The 20,373-nt window shown below is 37.3% G+C and overlaps 1 protein-coding gene across 1 annotated transcript in view; it reads right to left on the bottom strand.

The window, feature by feature from the left end:
- The window catches only part of sorcs3a (sortilin related VPS10 domain containing receptor 3a), a 260,536-nt gene that overhangs the window by 55,928 nt on the left and 184,235 nt on the right, over positions 1 to 20,373 (bottom strand). The window contains exons 7-11 of the mRNA XM_083523063.1: positions 16,093 to 16,211; positions 11,776 to 11,865; positions 11,165 to 11,344; positions 4,319 to 4,465; positions 956 to 1,058 (exon numbers count right to left, since the gene is read on the bottom strand). Of these exons, the coding sequence (XP_083379189.1) occupies positions 956 to 1,058; positions 4,319 to 4,465; positions 11,165 to 11,344; positions 11,776 to 11,865; positions 16,093 to 16,211 (639 nt within the window). The remainder of the gene's footprint in view (positions 1 to 955; positions 1,059 to 4,318; positions 4,466 to 11,164; positions 11,345 to 11,775; positions 11,866 to 16,092; positions 16,212 to 20,373) is intronic.

Here is a 20,373-nt window from a genome sequence, read left to right as displayed (position 1 = left end):
CATACATGAGAAAATATTAATAAATCCAGTGTAGTTTGTAGACACATGATAAGATAATTCATATGTGCTTTTTGAACATCTCATTCCACATTTAGCCCCCATTTGCTATTATTAAAACCTTGACTCTTCTGGGAAGATGTTCGACTAGATTTTGAGGTGTGTTGTGGAGATATGTTCTCATTCAACCACAAGGGCATTAGTGAAGTGAGGTACTGATGTAGGTTGGGAAGGCCTGGGGTGCAGTCATTGTTCCAGTTTATCCCAAAGGTGTTCCACTTTAATTTATCCAATTCATCCCAAAGCTTTGGGTCTCCTAGTATAAGTTGTGGGAAGATTTAATGCTACCACACTTAAAAAACATTGTATATCAAAACTTTGTGGTAACAGTTTAGGGAAGATCCACATATGTCTGGAAAAGTCAGTTGTCCAAATTCTACTGTCCATATAGTGTATAACCCAGTTAGTTACTATAGCTTTGTCATGATCGTAAGCAGTAGAATGTTTGACTCGTGAATCTTTGAATCTGAACGTCTGTGTGTGAAATCTGTGGCCTTTTTGCACATCCTGTAATGATGAGATTTGAACACACATGCAGCATTACTGTATAAGCTTAAAAGGGCTTTGAAGGATTTGTAGATTTGCCAGGTCCTAGTGGCATGAGTGATGTTTACACAAGTAAACATTAGAGAGAAGGACAAGCGCATCGATGCATATTGACACCAGACATGTTTGCAAACAGCTTAACTTAATTTATTTAAGTAATTGATTGCACACAAGCCCAAACATACAGAAGTACATGCTTATTTGTAAGCCTGAGGAAGAGCACACACCTGACATTGCGACTGGAAATAATAAATGTATTATGTATACTTAAAAAAAAATAAAATGGGATGGTAAAACCTAAAATAAGCGGTGATCATATATATATATATATATATATAATTTTTTTTTTTACCTATAGCGAGGATCACTCCTGGAACCGAGTTCTTGGTAGTAATACTTCCAGAGACGTAAGGGTTTTCTGACATCTGTAGCTGAAGGTGTAGCGAACAAAATGGCTGGAACAGAGAGAAATGACACATAGCCATAGAGAAGTTATTATGTGGCTGTCTATCAAACTGCGCCAATGTGACATTGCAGGCATTACACGGAATTGAGTTCTTGGAAAGGAAAAAACACACTTGAGTCACCTTGCGAGAATCATTTGCGTTTGATGCAGCATGTTAAATTAACCTGCTCCAGAACTTTGACATAATTTGGATATTATAGAAAAAGATTGACTTACTCCTTTTTTTTAATACAGTAGTCGACTAGTACACGACAAACTGAATTAATTCTCTAGGAGAGTTTTAAAATGAAAAAAGTACTGCTTTATTACATTCGCATGTCATTCTGCATTTTCATAAATATGTGACAGTCTGAGAAAACCACTCATATGTTGCTGCGGCCTAATTACGAATGTTTCCCTAAAATGTTGGAAAATAAAGTTGAGTCTGTGCAAAAACTAATTTTTTAACTAAATATTTAAAAAATCTAACTTCGGCATTATCAAAACCATTCAACATTTAATATATGAAAGCATATGTTTTATTCCCACTAAATCTTTTTAGTTCTTGTTTGTATTGCAGGTGGACGTTATAGATAAAATTCAGTATATTTCATTTAACTAATGTTTTGTTTTGTTTTTTCCACTGGTAGTTTTAGTTTTTGTAATAGCCTTCATTTTCTCTACTATAATAATTTTTAGTCCACTGGCTTTGGGTAGCTGCCCACATCAGATTTAAAACACTGAATTCACTATACTGCCTAGAAAGCGAGAAATGGACCAGCACCACATACCTCTCAGCATATACCACACCCTGCACTGCACCACACACCCTCCAATCCTCAATCACTGACTCCCACCATCTCTCAAGGTACAAGGAAGACATGCAACCAGACATGCTTCTCTGTTCTGGCACTGAACTTCCACTTGATGTCTGAATAGCTGAGTCACTAGCAGTCTAGACTAGAGACTTCAAAGCACTTTGTAAGCTGCTTTAGATAATGGCATCTACCAAATACTATAAATGTAAATAAAATGTATTCCAAAGTTATGAGTATGGCCACAATTTGTTGGTGGAGGTAAGGTCAAAAAATGTTTCTCAGAAACCAGTTACCAATTCTTGGAAAAGCTTTTCTCAATGAGTGCTTGCACATTGACATTATTGACACAGTGACATTATTTTAATCCAACCATTAAATTACTACTTGTATTATTACTGTCTTTACAACAATTGTTGGTAAGTAAGCAGGCCTATGAACACTGAAATGTCACTAAGATGCTCACAAAAGGCATCCCGGTTTTTCCTAGGTCAAACAATTGCTGCAATGTGTGACAATTAATACAAACTAATCCAGCTTTAAAGTGCCCTCTGCAAAGACTTGTGTTCTTATTGTGAATGCTAATTGCCTTTAATGCTCATTAGCAACAATGACAGTGGAAGGATTTAGCATTAAACTGAAAAGCCTACTCTCCAGGGCCCTCTGACACAACAAAAGACCATTATATGTGTTTGCTCTGTGCAACTGAGTGTCACCTTTCATGTTTTCAATGATAAGCATGACATTATTGTAGGGGCAGAAAAGGTGACAGGGTTTGGCGCCGCTAACCAAAAAAGGGCGTTTTACTGTATAGGGCATTTATGTAATTTATTTTATTTAATTTTATTTTTCTTTTCTGTTAGCATGAAAAAGGAAAACTACACCTTACATGTTATACTGGCCACACAGGGTAAAACGATAAAGGAGTTGTGTTAGGGCCAATTAAAGATTATGCTATTTAATTAATGCTGGCTTTCTGCTCTTGTTGTTGTTGTTGTTATTAAAGATGTCAGACCTCAGACCTAAAGTAACTACGAATTCAAGTGTATTAGTTTTAGCCAAAGTTATGCACGTGTTCAGGTCATTCTTCTAACTGTAGACAGACTTTACTTTATAGCAGAATGCGTGATAAAATAACATTCGACCTCTTGCATGCATTACAATTTCATGACCTTGATGGACATTCAGTGCAACATAAGCCCTATTAAGACGGGACTAGTTTTCCAAACGATGTTTGAGTTAGAATTTTTAGCAGCCGACGTCTGTCATTTCATGTATGGATTCGGACGAGATTAACATCTCCGTGTTTATTACGGAGGTAGGAGTGTCTGTGTTTTACATGTGGGCGTTGCACAAGACCACATGTCCAGGATGCGTGGATTGTACTAGGGTTAGTACGGTAGTTCACGTTGACCAAAACACACAAGAAAACCCGTTTTGGAAAAAAAACAGAGGTCGTGTGAGAGAAAGACAGACATCGCAGATTCGGATGGGATTAAAATCACAAAGTACGTCTGTGAAACAGATATTTCTCTAACGACCCCCTGTAAAACTAGGCCCGTCCAAATAGGGCTATAGATGAGGATGAGTTCCCTCTTGAGTCTGGTTTCTCTCAAGATTTCTTCCTTATGCCATCTCAGGGAGTTTTTCCTTGCCACAGTCACCACCGCCACAAACTTACACTTATAAAGAACATCTTATTTATTTTAATCACCACATTATCTGTTTGCATTACTAAACTCGCATTACTGAAAAAGAAGAAGTAAAAAAAGAGAAAGAGCTGCCTGTGCTCACGAACAAGCATTACTAATTGTTAGGCTTTTATTATTTATAGCTTTGCTAGCACTCTTGGGTGAACAGTCAACTAATCAACATGTAGATGCCATCTGTTTCTTGTTTCATCTGGAAAAATATATACAACAATTTTAAACACGTTAACTGCCTTATCTTTTTGAAAGTGTGTAATATTCTCTTTAATTTTACACACACACACACACACACACACACACACACACACACACACACACACACACACACACACACACACATGTTGCCTTTTATCTTGGGAGAAGGAGCATTACTTTGCATGAATCTCAGAGTTAATTATGTGCAAAGCTGTCTTTTGTCTTAATAAAGTACACTTGCCACTTAATGAGAATTTAATGAGAAATAAAACTTTTGAAAAATATGCTGTCAGTGAGCAAGAGATTCTACACCCACCTTTAGTTAGTAGGGAGGGCCAGCGTTAGTGCAGATTGTTTTTTACAAAGGTTGCAGAAGCCTAAAAAACTGACAGTATACATTACATTACATTTGTTGGTTATTCTCACTGTCACAGGTTTTTTTTTGCATTCCTTTGCAAGAGAATCAGCATTTATTCACTCATTTCTTTACTTAGAATTTATTGGGTTTTTATCTTTCTATCTTCTTCTCCACACACACTTCCTTATCTCACCTGCACACAGTAAATCTCGTTCCCTTCCAAGTCTGTAGTAGGCGCCTGCAGCAACCTCCAGTCCCGGCCCTTGTTGTAAGTGATATACGTCTTCACCTGGTTCTCTACTTTTCGATTAGCAATCAGCATGCCTTTGATTCCTGCCACCTGGAGCAAGTAAGAAAATAGAGCATCTTCTAACTTACATGCATTTTGCACATGAGCATCTTCTAACCGTAGTACGAAAGTTATTACTCCAAAATATGCTTAAAGAACAGTTCATCAGTAAATGATTGCAGCAAATGGATCAACAATTATGTAGCTCTTCTGAACTTTCTGATATTACCAGAGATTAGCGAAAGCTAATGTTTATTAATGTGAAATAAAATCTCTATCTGGCTAACCAGTAACCAGCTAACATTAGTCAACAAAATGTAATTGGATGCACAGAAACTTCAGCAAGTCGAAATGACACTTCCTGAAAGAAAAAAAAAAAAAAGAATCCTAAAAAAATTAGGCAGAGATTTAAATAGTCCAATCGAACCCCTTACATGTGATTTTAATGCAAATGATTATTAAAATGTGCTGCTGTGGAAAATTATGGCTGCGTAGAACCATTTACAGTTTTCTACAAAAAAGATGATAGACAAGCAAATGTACTTAAAAAGAAACTCTCTATAATAAGCTTTTTTTTTTTTTTACCCCACCCCCTTCCTTGTGAATGTTCATTTTAGCCTACGCAAACGCATAAGCATCTCCCCCATCTTCATACCAGTCACCTGTTGGTCCGTCTACTAATTACCCTTTTGATTATAGTACACCTTTGTCAATGTCGTGCCATTTACTCGGCTGACTAACTCAACACCATTTGTTTTGACAGCGACCGCCTCATCCCTCGTTCCCATTTGAAACGAATCCAAACTTAGCAGTATTGAGTCGTGACAGGCCAATGCAGACCGAGCTGTTTTGAAATGTCTTCTTGGTGAAACAGGAGACGGGTAAGTGGCACTAATGGCCAACGTGTCTGACAGTGTGGCACTGGACAGACACAGCTAATGAGGGGCCCTCCTCCTCTGCTGGAAAAGCCAAGTCAATCATAGATCATGCTGATTATTTATTATCCTTCTGTGCCTCCATCCTTCCTTTACACAGTTTCTAGAAGTGGACAGCGTTGGAGTGAGGGATCTAGCTGAAATCAAGAACCTGTGTTACTATTAAAATATACAGCATTTTTTGGGCTCTCTGCTGTTATTAGCATCGCAGTTTCGGTTTACATGTAGAGCTTAAGTTGTTGCAGCAGGAGGGAAACAGATGCAAACTGAAAAAGAAAACATACTGGGAGTTGAACAATGTTTCAGACGAAGGATACTTGGGCAAACAGGAGAAATGTCAAATTTAAGATCATATTTAGCAGGGTCTCTCTACCCTCTTCTGACAGCTGTTCTTAATCTGCAAGGCAACCAGTACTGTAAATGACCCGTCGTGTCACCTGGAGTCGCCAACTGCATCTTCTTTGAGACAGGCTACATGCTGTGCTCGCAAAAAAACAACACCAACTGAGAGTAATCAAGACCCTCTAACAGGTGGAACATGTAAAACTATAAGCTTTATGATAATAATAATAATAATAATAATAATAATAATAATAATAATAATAATAATAATAATAATAATATTAATAATAATAATAATAAAGATTTCATTTTTGGCATTTTAGGGGTAATTTTTGAGGCTGGTTTTAAGTATGTAACACACTATGTTCAGTACTTGCACTAGTAGTACAGTGTAGTACAAATTCATAACAGGAAAACTGAAACTAGACAGATCATCTTTAAATTTTTTTTTTTAAATGCTTCTCTTTGAAAGAAATGTTGTTGAGTTACCACAGACCACGGTGCACTTAAACCAGTCATTCGTTTGCCCCTAACCATTGGGTCGGCACTTTCTTTGTTTTTCACACCATTCTAGATAAAGTCTAGAGACGGTTGTGTGTAAAAATTCCAGTAGACCAACGGTTTTTTAAATATTTAAACCAGCCGATAAGATCATTTAACAATCAAAGTAAACGTTTGGTCTATCCATTAGTCAGGGTTAACCACCATACATCAGTTCTGGGTGAGTTGAATTCCAATGTATCACTTCCAGAAAAACCAAACAAAACCAGTGCCATACATTACAGTCTAAACTGTATCCACAACATCTTCCTAGAATATAGGCAAAATAAAAAGCAAACAAACCTCCACTGTTCAATACGGAGATAGAAATGAAAATTATCATTCCTCCAGCTTTGTAGCTGAGCTCCCGGAGGGAAAAGCCTCTGCACTGTTTCCAATAAGTTCTAATGAAGAATTCTGCAGCTTATTATAGGTATGGATCTGCCTATGATTCACTATTGGCAGAGCAAGTCTTACTCAAGCCAACACTGGCAAAGTGCAGTGACTGTGCCTCACGACCGCTCCTTTGATGAAATCATCCCGGGTGCCACTTGCTAATTGATTGCTATATTAATCCATGGCACGAGGCATGGAAAATCCATCAGACCTTGGCGTGCACCTCTATTTTCGGTATATGCCGCTCAATCAAATATGAAGGCTGGTGCCTCAACGCCCTGAGAATGTTGAAAAGCTGAATGGGAAAAAAAGCTTTAAATCTGAGTGTTATCTCACTACCATTTTTTAAAATTCATTTATTTTATATCATATCAAGATTTGCAAGTGGATTTGCGAGTAATCTTAGGTAGATACATATACCAAAAGAGACTGACAGAAATATATAAGATACAGAAACCACAAGAGAGAGATATTTCATAAAATGCTGAACTGAAATTTTTTTTTAACAAGAATTAAAGTCTTTAAAGGTATAAGTGCTTTCTGAGGTCAAAAAATTACAGTTAATAATTGTGTAAGCATGTAGTATAGTATAGGTTATACATGAAAGCTGATTCAAGATTGGGATAGACCTTTAAAGGGGATGCAATTTAATACTGACTGGCATAACATATCAAGGGTACCAAGCTTTATTATGATCTATTAGCATACTCAGCTATTGAAATTTTTTTTATAGAACACAAATTCAATAAAAGCTTAGGCACCACATGTAACGTGAGCAGCCAACAGGCAGGAGGACGTTGATGCATGTGTGAGTTTTGTCCATATTATTTTCCTCAAGCTACCACATAATTGGCATTTCCATCCCATGTTCTTTCCCATAATCGATTTTCCAGGCTGCAATTCGATTCAACCCTGCACTCACTGCTCCAATTCTATTCTGGAATATAATAGAGACTGCTCTAATTTAAAAAGAATGATATATTTTAATTAGTTTAAGTTTTGGTTGCAGGATTTTTTAATCTATATATTGTTATTTGTATTTGGTGAAATACTTTTTTTTAATCTTTGGTAAATATTTATTTATTGCCGTAAAAATTAGATTTATGCACCAGCCAATTATGTGGCAGCAGAGCAATTGAAAAAAATAATTATATACATTTCAAGAGATAATGTTCCCACAGAATATGAAACTGGGGGAATCTCTGTGATTCTCCTGCTGATCTCTTGGGATTTTCTTTACAGCTTACACAAAACAGTATGAAAAACGAACAAACAAAAAAAAAATGCTATCTAGTAAGGAGAAGGTCTATTCCCAGAAATGGTTTGTTTATGTTAGAGATCAGAGAAAAATGACTGACACTGATTTGAGACAAGCAAAAGGCTTAATTAACTACTCGTTAGAACCCTGGTCACCAGAAAAGCATCTCAGACTGCATAGCATGCTGAACCATTGATGACAAATAGAATGCTAGGTTGGTATTTGAAGTTGTTAGACCTGCATTAGCTGACAAGGAGGAAACTGTAACCCATGGTGAACAGAAAAGCAATAAAAAAATTGGAAAACTATTACCTTGTGTGTTCTTTTCAGCTCACAATGGTTAAAGAGTGATTTTTTGGGCTACCATGGCCTTCTGGTTGCCCTAAAGGACCATGGTCATTCCTCTCTGTTCTCACTTTTCAGCAAGTCATTTCCACCCACTGAGCTACCACTCACTGAAAGTGTTTTTTTTCCCCTGTTCTCATTCTCTAAAACCTCTAGGGGACTCTGTTGTGTGTGAAAATCCCTGTAGATCAGCATTTCTTGAAATACTCAAACCAGCCTGTTTGTCTTCAACAACTACACCATAGTAATAGAGATCACAGTTTCCCCTTCAGGAACTCGTGCTGCGTTAATGGCGCTTTGGAAACGCCTCTGTGTGACTACGCTCTGAACCACATGTGTAATTAGTCCAACTGAAAAGCGCAGCGGTGTGACGTCACAACCAGGAAGCTATACAAAGCACATGCCGTGGAGACGGTGCTAGCTACTGTTTGTTCAGGAAGCGCTCGTGTCTGTTTTTTTGCCACAGGTAAGTATTGGTAAGTTGGTAAAAAAGAAAAAAAATCTTGTTTTATGTTCTTAATGCTTTATCATGGGGGGGGATAACCCAGTGGTGGGCCGTTACTCTGGCCTTCTCTGCCGGCCTAAACACTATCAGAAGCACTGACCTACATTTACATCCTAAATTCCAATATTTGTTCCATAAAATTGTAATAATTTATTCCCAACAGTCATTTTGTAGAGTTTCTCTTGGCTCCACTGCTTCGTGTATGTGGATGTTAGATTATTTGTTTAATCAGATTTCAGCCTCTATGTGCTGCCATGTCAATTTAATCTGCCCAGGGCCGTCAGAATCAGTAGTGCTGGCTAATGTACCTTAAACTATATAAGCAATAGTACTGTTTCTTTAACAAATCAAATTTCAAATTCGCCTCACAATAACGTCACAATAGCATTTTTCCGTCCCCTCATTGCTTAGTCAGAGGGAAACTGTTACAGACTAGAAGTTCAACTAGAAAAACACTTCTTTACTGATCTGCACGTTAATGCATCTGAGTTAGACTTTTTTAATGCCCACAATGGCTGACGGAGGAGGAGAAATTAATTTGTTCTCAAGCATATTTAAAAATACATTTTCAAGGCGGACTTCTGCCTCTGAGGAGCATTGGAAATTGTGAATATGCATTATGAGTATGCATCTATGGCAAGTATGATGTATTTTATTATTTGGTTTTTTTATGTTTTTGTCATGTTATTAGACAAATATTGATTCTGAACTGCTCCAGTTGATGTACGTGTCACAGTTGTGGTGGTAGTGTAGAGGTTTGGAGTTGTCAGCTGGGTTTCTTGCTTCACCCTTAATACGCGAAATGCCTCTCTCTCTATCTAATGCCACCCATTGTTATATTGTGTTTTTGTATAGTATTGATGGTTTCTATAATTGCGACGTGATAGTAGAGGTATTTGCCACTGAAGGCCCAGGTACCAAATGCATGGCACGCCACTGGGATACACACAGTTTATGTGCTGTCACTACGTACACTCCTTTTCCTAGCATTCCTCAAAGTTCTGGCCCCGCTTCACCTTGGTCATGCCGTTTGAGGTTATGGAATACACAAATGGACCTGGCAAAAGGAATGGAGACAGCATTGTCTCTTTCTCCTTCCTCACCTGCCAGATCCGGCACCTTCTCACAGGGTTCGAAAGTGGTTTCTTTATCTTTTCTCTTAGATGGGGCTTGAGGGATGTTGGATGAACCCATGGACATGCCAGTCCTGTTTGAGAAGCTTTTGGAGGTAGTAATCTGTGCTGTTTCCAAGCTCAATATCTAATATATATTTGTAACAGTCGAAACTGTTTTTATATTGGACATCTCGTCTCTAAAGAGATTTAGGGACCTTCACGCCCTTTTCGTGAGCTACTCCTGTCTGGAGTTCACCCCAGGCATGGCCAATGCCTTTTTCCATGAGCCCCTTCTGTCTGGAGTTCACCCCAGGCATGGCCACTGCCTTTCTCTACCCCTTAAGGTATGTCCCCAGGGTTCCCTCGGCTGTCCGACGATCAATCGTGCTCCAGGCATTCTTTTTTAGGCCCCCGACAAGGAGAAGCTTAACCAGGTGTGTCCGGTGCAAGCACACCTACATCTACAGAACTGTCTTGTGGAGAAATTCGGACCAGCTGTTTGTCTGCTACAGTCCTTATTAAAAGGGTCTGAGGATAAGCTCCTCAGCAGGTGGATTGTGGATGCTATCCGCTGCTCTTATGAGTCCTCTGGTCTCCCCACTCCTTTTGGGGTCAGAGTTTACTCAACCCAGTGTGGCAGCTTCTAAGGCCTTTTCATCTGCAGTCTCTCTTATTTCTCAGACATTTGCAATGCTGCGGGCTGGTCTACCCCACTGACCTTTGTCAGGTCCTATAGCCTTAACATTAGTGCCACTTCTGGCCCCCCTTTCTTTCGACCTAGCTGTGCCCACTTTTAACTTTTTTTATTGTACACATTTTAAACGCAGCTCGAGTTCCTGAAGTGGAACATTTTGAGGCTACATATGTAACCCTGGTTCTCCGAGGGAAGCTGCATCTCAGTGCCACACTCTCTGCGTCCCTGCTAGTGCCTTCTCCACAGCATGTGCTTTTTATAGCTTCCTGGTCGTGACGTCACCCTGCCGGTGATGTCATGTTTTTCCGTTGGACTGATTACACACGTGTATGTATATATATATATATATATATATATATATATATATATATATATATATATATATATATATATATATATATATATATATATATATATATATACATGTATATATATTAACATGAAAGGGGAAGGGAATGTAGACACAATACAACATTGAGAAACATATAATGACCTGCAAATCGTTGAAGGTTAGGGGTCTTACTCAAGGCCCAGCATGGGATTTGGACAAACAGACCCACATTCCCAGATAAACATATAAAAATTCAAGCCATACAATCCAGTTAATGAGGTACACCTACCTCATACAGGTCTATCATACTGTTGCCCCCAAGACCTCGGGTGGTCTTGACATTTTCCAAAGCCAGAGTAAAGTAAACACCATTCGGATCCGAGATGTACAGGTTGTACGTGTCGTTCTGGTTCCACTCTTGCACAGCGGCAAAAACCTGACCTTGATCTGTGCTCAGGATGTGCATGTCCTGCATGGCAGGAGTGAGAAAGACAGTGGGAGTTAAATGAAGAGACAGATCATTAGCCGGGAATCCTGCTAGCTCTCTGCAGGCATTCTCTATAGGATTCCAGTTAATTCATATAAAAGCTTTGTCTAGCATGTGTTCTAATGGACACCCAACTGACCAGGAGAAACCCAGAGACTTACAACAACAAAGAAAAGACAATTTTGTGCCTGATGATGAAAGCATTAGGAAGAAAGCTTTTGCACAAACGGATGCAACAACTTTTATAAAGACATGCATGCACACAGATGTGTATACACACACTCACACACACACACACACACAAACAATCAGGACACCAGTTTTCCTAAAGCTGGATTAAAAAAATAGATTCAACATGGGAAAAAGTGATTATGCATTTATATATTTCAATTGAAAGAATTTTTTTGTCTTACTTTTGGAAGGGAGTATTTAGGTATTTTGATGCGCACGAAAGGTCCCCTTTGGTAAGACACATAATAAGAGGCTCTCCCAGACATGGTAACCTGTGGTGGTGAAAATAAACAAGGCAAATAAATTATGCTATTCACTGAAGCATACAATAATGCATACACACTGCCATACTGTATATGTTTTATATCTGTGACACCATGGTACTATAGAAATGTACAGTGTGGAAAATAAAAATGGTCGGTTAATTTTAACAGAAATACAAATAATATAAAAAATCCAGATTTTTTTTTTATAAATTAATATTATATATACATTAATTTGTATTTGATCAAGTGAAATAAGTGTCTGATCCCCTACCAACAAACAAGAATTCTAAATCCCACAAACCCAAATTAGACCTGTCCCTTTAATTTGCTCTTAATATAAACTTGTGTATAAAAGACACCCATCACAGAATCAACCTCTTTCACTCAAACTTCTCCCCCATGAGCAAGACCAAGAGCTGTCAAAAGAAGTCTGGGACAAGATTGTAGACCTGCACAAGGCTGGAATGGATACAAGACCATCAGTAAGAAGCTGTGTGAGAAAGAGCCCACTGTTGGTGCGATATTTCAAAAATAGAAGAAATACAGGATAAGTCACTCCCCCTCTCTCTGGAGCTCCATGCAAAATACAATTACATAGGAGGAGCCTGTTAATGATCTCAAAAGAGATAAGACCACAGTCACCAAGAAAACCATTGGTAACACACCCAGGTCTCTCCTCAAAAAAAATAAAAAATAAATAATCTGTCTCCAATATATTGGCAAATGCTCTGTTTCCAACATTATCGTGCGTGTAGAATTGTTGGCACCCTTCAGGAAAAGTATTATTGTGCAATGAGTTGCAACTTAAGCCACATAAAGGAGCGTTATTTAATTTTCTGAGTAATGTTTCTAAGCATTGTTGACAAACCTACAATGTTGAAGTAGTTTTTTCCCCCAATTTAACACGGGTCCCCTGGTGAGAAAACAGCATTGTGCATTTTCCTGCAATGCATAAACTATTGTACAAAAACACATCTTGTAAAAATTTATATTTTCAAAATTGTACCCTGTCCATTTTGATTCATATTTTCAGTATGGTTTAACTAATATGGCAGTAAAAATACTGAGTTTCTAAATAATATTATAGTTCTTATTGTGTAATCCATATATGCTAAAAATCCATCTATGTTTAATAGTAGTCTTTATTGAAGTCTAGAAATTAGCTATCTATCCATCCATCCATCCATCCATCCATCCATCCATCCATCCATCCATCCATTTTTAACCTGTATTTTTGTGTATTGTTCATTTAGCATGTCTATGCATTTTACTGGACAACTACAGTGAAATACAAAAGTACAGCTTTTGATACAAACAAGTACTGATACCTTTCCCAACACTTCAATTCAAGAGTCTATTCAGTTTCCTGAACGTAAGCTGTTTCCAGAACGATCTGTATAGAGGAGCCTTGAACCTGTCAAAGTTCTTGGTAAATATCGTGTAGAACAATCGATAGGCTCATTATTCGTTGTCAGGAGAAATCTTTAGCTCGACTGAGCAATGCCTCGGGCCTTCCTCTCGTTAAGGGGCATACCCAAATGCAGTCACATGTTGCTTGTTAGTCCACTTTGCACTACAGTATCACAGAGAGAAGACTAAATCGTGTTGTTTTTGTGACACGAGAATTTTTTTTTTAAATAAATAATACGGACAATAGCTAGTTCAGTGCTGTGTCAGCACTGCAACCCATTACAGCCCTCTGAGCCTCTTTAATTATTTCAATTAAAGTCCAAATTCCAGCCAGAGATGAGCTGGCTTTACCTTGACGTTAAAATTATGGTTATTTAACCTTTAAGAGCTTTTAGTGAGAGAACAAAGGGCCATGTTTGGAGTTTCGATGACGTACGTTGAAAGGTTACAAACATATTTATACACTTAAAACAAGTATGACTCAACAGTTTGAAGGATAAACTGAACAAGCAATTATCTGCTTAAGGACTGCTGGAATTGGTTCCCACGAAATCAAAATGTATGTTGTGTGGATTTTAGTAGAAATATGTTAGCCTCGAGGTTATCTATAAGGTACTGTGCTTCAAAATAATGGCAACATTTGCATTTAGAAGATATATGCATTCAAAATTAACCATGTGTTACATATGTGTTCTGCCCCATCATCAATGGCACAAACTGTCAAGCACAGTTTAGCCCAAGGTATGAGACAGGTTAAACCTTAATGGCTATTTAAGAAGGGGGAGGAGACTTTCTTTGCTCAATCCTAACTTCCTGTTTCAGTGGAAATGATGCCAACATATAAAATAATGCTGCAAGTTAGTTTGAAGACACTTATGGAGACTTTAATATTGCTTCTTGCTCAAAAACAATATCAAGCAAACAAAAACCTTGTGAACTGCATTATGCAAAAGAGCAACATAGCTTGTTTTCACCAAAGATCACCCTGGCAAAGTGAAGCAAAAAGAGAAAAAAGGTTACCGTAATTTCTGGACTATTAAGCACACCCAAATATAAGCCACACGCACTGAATTTGACAAAGATTTTTATTTTGAACATAAATACGCTGCACCTGTCTATAAGCCGCAGGTGTCTACATTGAAACTAATGAACTTTACACAAGTTTTAATTAAAGACAGTGTCTGTTACACGGCTTGTATCTAAACAGTAGCCTTCCAAGAAAGTCATTGTTCACTGTCTTCCTCCTTCCTTTCACAACAATTTCTCTCGAGAGTTTATCTTTTGGCATCGTCGTGCGTTTAAAAATCACCATCGGTGAATCTTTTCTCCCGATGCCGTGCAGCTCAGAACACAGGTGAAGTGCGTTTTTTTCATGCCCGGTTGTTTTCAGCGTGACGAATGATTCGCATTTCCTGTAGACAGTCCGAGTGAGCGGCAGGTCAAACGTCAGAGGAACATCATCCATATTTATGATGTGGTGCGGCCTGATTCAGTGGGAGCGCATCTGATTTAATATAAAGAGTTTCATTGGTTCACCTGAACCCGTTCCGCAATTTCATTGGTCTAATGTTATGGGAAAAACCCAGGAAAATCCTTAAATTAGCCGCTTCGTTGTTTAAGCTGTGGGGTTCAAAACGTGGGAAAAAAGTAGCGGCTTATAGTCTGGAAAATACGGTACAGTGTTACATTTCCAAAATGTCCTCCTAATGGTTAGATAAAGTAAATTGTATACAGTTTAGGAGAAAAATCCTAGCTGTGCTGTTTATGGTTAATAGCTCTACTCTGAAAACTGAAGATAGTGGTTTTCTGGCAGCTCTGAGATTTGACCTTACATCCTTCTGACCAGTAGGACAGTATCTTCCGCATTATTATGCTGTGGCTCAGAACACAAAAGTCATGCATTTAGCTCAGAATGGCAAAACTACCTGAGAATTAACTGAAACTTTGCACACTATTCAAGTCCCTGCCAAGGAATAATAAGGTTAAAAGATTAGACTGCAAAGGAGGCTTTATAAAAAACATGGGGTAACATTTTTCCAGCGTAATGCGGCTTTAAATAGCCCACAAGCTCCTTTGCCACAATGTCCAATGTCACACTAAATCATACTTGGGCAAAAAAAATAGGAAATTAAAACTGCAGAAAATTGCATTATAGTACTTTTAAATTCAGATCCACGATGGCACAAAATGAAGATCAATTCGGTGCACAGGTCAGCCATGAAACGCACGCACAAATATTCTCTGCAAAAAGCCAAAGCACTGTGTACTTCAATAGGAATTTGAATTATAACAGTCTGACGTCCATTACCTGAATCAAACGTTGCATATTGACTATAAAAATTCAAATATCAAGGATATTAGACAGTGTGCTGTGCATTAAATAGCATTTCTTCTCAAAGATCGATCAATAATTACATTAAGAACAAACAAGTCAGCTTTTTAAAACTTGAGTACCATAATGGATTAAATGTGGATTTAACTGTGTGTAGTCAAGACAAAATAATGATCATGTGTTTTTATCATTGCATCTATTTAAATAAACTCTGAGCTTTTTATGTGATAATCAGCACACTTTATATCTCAAGGAGAACTTCATTACCACAGCGGCTATATTTCTGTGCATCCTTTTTAAGCGATAATGAACCGCACTGTCATCTTCAATGCACTAGTGCACTAAAGTATCTAAAATCTGAACACTGGATTTTGATTAGATATGGCTCACACCATATGGTCGATTCTAAAGGAGGATAAATGGATATGCATCCGTGGCTATGTGTCATGCTTACAAGTACAATATGGCACCATGCACTCCCTAATTCACACCTGAATGACGATGTATTCATCCTGAACCACCAGCGAGTTCGGCTCGATGTAGCCGGGGAATGGGAACGTCCTGCTTGATTCATAGCAAGCCTGAGCCCGGCACGTCATGTACTGACACTCTGTTGAACAAAAAGAAATGAAATGAATGCTGTATTTAAAATAGGTTATAAATACATAATATAATGACATACACCTCCCAGTTGGGAGGTATATATATATATATATATATATATATATATATATATATATATATATATATATATATATATATATATATATATAGAGAGAGAGAGAGAGAGAGGGAGAGAGAGAGAGAGAGAGAGAGAGAGAGAGAGAGAGAGAGAGAGATAGATAGATAGATAGATAGATAGATAGATAGATAGATAGATAGATAGATAGATAGATAGATAGATAGATAGATAGATATAGATCAACTGTCAAACCATAAAAAGATCAAATGCATTCAATGTAGCTTCACATTTCATTTACATAATTTATATATGCAGAACATGTAAAGCATGAGAATATGATTTTATAATGTCAAATGCTTAGCACTTTAGGAGAGTTAAGCGCATGTACAGTATTGTATAAATATTTAAATATTTACAGTTTGATATTGTTGAATGTTTAATATAACATTTTTGCTGTAGCTTGCCTGTAGCCTCACTTAAGATTTTCATTGTACAAACTGTCACTGACATCTGTACATATGACAAATAAAACTTAAAACACATCCTCTTAGACTATTGATAGTAAGTAAGAGGAAAGAAAGCAGAGTTACGTAAAATTTATTATTCCTACACCTATTTTGTAAAAAAAAAAAAAAAAGAGCACAAACATGTTCTTGGAAAATGTGCACATAAACATTTAGAGAAATCAGAACTCTATAGAAGCAAAAGATAAAACAAACATAGTCCTCTGGCAATAATGTCTCATTTAGTCAAGTTGAAATTCTGTCCAGACTTTCTCAGAAGAAGCAGCATAGTAGATCTAGTCCACCAACACCAAACCCATCTACACTTCTTTCACATCAATAAACTCCTGCTGTATTCAGAAAGTAGTCATAAATGTAATTTTGTTTATGTCTGGAGAAAATAAGGCTTCCACAAGAACACCATATTAGTGATGGGAAGATCGGATCATTATAATGACTTAGTTCCTGGTTTAATAAATTAGATCAAAATATACTAATCTCTTTGCAAATTATTTAGTTCATTTAGTTTTTATGAACAAAAATAAAACAAAATATTAAATTTTTAATAAGCAGATCCCAACACGTCTACATACATGAATGTTGACTATAGATCCAATAATATGAATATGAAAATATCACAATACATACATTTTGTAATAATAATGCCAAGATTCGGACAAAAAAAAAAAAACTGATCTATTGCATTGTGTAGCGTCTATGGGAGTCAACAAAAGAACGAACAACTCGGACCAGAGGACTTATGAGATGTTTTTGTTTCCTGTACATAACCTACAGCGATGCATTACTCATGCGTGTTCAGTAGAAAATGAACGAATCTCATTCTTTTAAATCACAATAAAGACTCGTTCAAAATCACGACCCGTCACTACACCATATTCACAGTAATGTAGAAAACAGAGGTCGTGCACCAAACTAATAGATTATGTCTGTAAGTTTCAACTAGATGACAACCTGAGATGTACAGTCAAAATAATTCAAGACCGGATTCTAGAAAAGGTGCTCACATGACCTGTCAGTACATACATACAGTAAACACAATACACAGTATGTAGTGTAATGCATCTATCAGTGGCGGGCGGTCAGGGCCAGCAAAGCCTTTTACAACCTAAATTCTAATATTTGTTCCATGAAATTGTATTAATTTATTATCAACAGTTTATTCGCTTCATTTCGTAGCGTTTCCCTTTGCTGCACTGCTTCCAGACAGTTAGACTTTTTTTAAGCCTAAGGAGGAAGAGAAATGTATTTGGTCTTAGACATACTTAAAAATTTATTTTCCAGAAAAGCTAGAGGAGAGGAGGTCGCACAACCCCGAAGCTAGCAAACTTGTCTCAGCCTGGGAAATGGTTTGTTTGACACTTCCAGACCAGTAAATATCAGCGGTACCACTGGATTACAGCCTCTGAGTAGCGGTAAAAATTATTGGTATGCATCTCTGGAAAGTAGGTTGTATTTTATTTTATTTTTTATGTTTTTGTCATGTTATTAGACAAATGTTGATTCCGAACTGCTCCGGGTGATGTAGGTGGCACAGTTGTGGTTGTATTGTAGAGGTTTGGAGTTTTATTAACTGGGTTTCTTGCTGTAGTAAAATGGTATATTTGTGTCTCTCTCTATTTAGGTTTTTGTATTGTATTGATGGTTTCTATAATTGCAACGTGATGCACATTGTGGTATTAAGAGGTGGATTAAGTCAGGTAAGTCCCCACTGAAGATCCAGGTACCAAATGCACGGCCCGCCACTGGCTTCTACTGACTGTGTTAAATAAGAAAATTAAATAAAAAAAATAACCAAATTTACACAATAAAGTATTCCGAGTAGAATTTACATACAGCAGATTTCCTGCATGGGTGCGAAGGAGACGGTAAAAGAAAATTATTCAAATATAATATGTGTATTACAAAGATCAGTTCCATGAAACAGTATAACTCTTATCTAATAAAGTACATAACAATAATTGTGGAACTGCAGGTGCATTAGAGAGACACTTTTAACCTTGGAAAGTTTAACCTTGGAAGTATTTGTTGGTTGTGTTGAAGGTAATTGTAAGCCAAAGCAAATAGCAGGATTGATATTGTTGGAACAGTTAGCCCTGATGCCCTTAGGAATAAATATATATTTAGAGATCATTATAAAATTTAGTTTCAAAATATGTCATTATGTTTTGCCCTGCCAATAGCCATACAGTCAACAAACAAACAAACAAATAAATAAATAAATAGTGATTGTTTGGCCTTCCCGGTAGCACTGTTGATTAGCATTAATAGATTTTTCTTTGACTCAGTACTTGTGTCAAACCATTTTCTTTTGACCTCACTCATCATGGATTGACACCATATTTTTTGTCCTTCTGTGCTGCTTTTACTCCACAGTAAACACTATATAATAGTTTTTTTATTCTCCTAGACAAATGTAAGTTTCAACTTTCAGCTGCTTACGAGAATTTTTTTCTTTTTTGCCCATTTTCCCCTGCCTGCTCAGCGAACATGGCTTTTTAGAGAGTATTGTGTCTGTCACAAAACACAAATCATGTTCGGTGTGCACGTGGCAGGTAATTTTATAGGCAATTGACGTTTTTTCAACATAAACACAGGAAAAGTGGCAGATCCATTGTATGTTAATCATATCCACTTTTTGGTTTGATTGATATCCAAGTTATTTTTCTGTCATTTGTCAAAACTCCCTTGAAGCAAATGGAATCACAGCTGAGATTCCGAGACACTTCGGTGACCTGCATTTGGCCTTTCTGCTAATTAATGCTGACCTCTGAACTTACTTCTACACTAAATTCACAGTAGGTTTAAAAAAGAGCCACTTACAAGCTAAGAAGAACCCCCGTCTTTTGTTTAATCTCTCTCCGTTGGCTTATTCCACACCTCGACAGGCAGTCTAAAATATAGCTTGACTAACTGACATTCAGAGTTATGAATTGCTATGAGGTTGACATTAAACACACCAGACTGAGGCTGGTATTAATCAGTTATCATGCTCTGTGTTTATCTTTAAGATAATCCAGTCCAGCAGCCTCTGCATTCGGCTTTAACCCTCCCCAGCCTTGAAATATATCCATCGGCTTACTGACTGTCAGGGTGAGAGTCAGATTTTCGTCAGTAATTGGAAAAAGGGATCGGCTTCCGTTTTTCTTCACACTGTGAGCAAGGGATTGAAGGAAGGGTGTGAGACACATGAGAGAGAGAGAAATAGGTGGGAAAGATTTTACATGGTTGATGTGAAAGTCTACTAGTCGAAGAAAATGTCAGCTGCACGATAGTTTAGTGAGAAGGGAGTAAAATGGCATAAAAAAATAACAAAAGGAGATGCAGAAGAGAGAGTGGAGGGAAACAGCATCACTGTAGACATTATGGAATAAATATTAAAGAAAAATATAGACAGATAGAAGCCCAGACAGAATGGGCAGAAATGCACAAATCTATCACCTGGAGAAAAAAAAAAAAAAAAAAAATGTGTATATATATATATATATATATATATATATATATATATATATATATATATATATATATATATATATATATATATATATATACACACAAACACACACACA

Source organism: Silurus aristotelis (genome assembly GCF_946808225.1).
Source record: "Silurus aristotelis genome assembly, chromosome: 20".
NCBI classification, from domain to species: Eukaryota; Metazoa; Chordata; class Actinopteri; order Siluriformes; family Siluridae; genus Silurus; species Silurus aristotelis.
The sequence above is the reverse complement of the archived record's forward strand: the minus strand, read 5'-3'. Positions and strand labels throughout refer to the sequence as shown.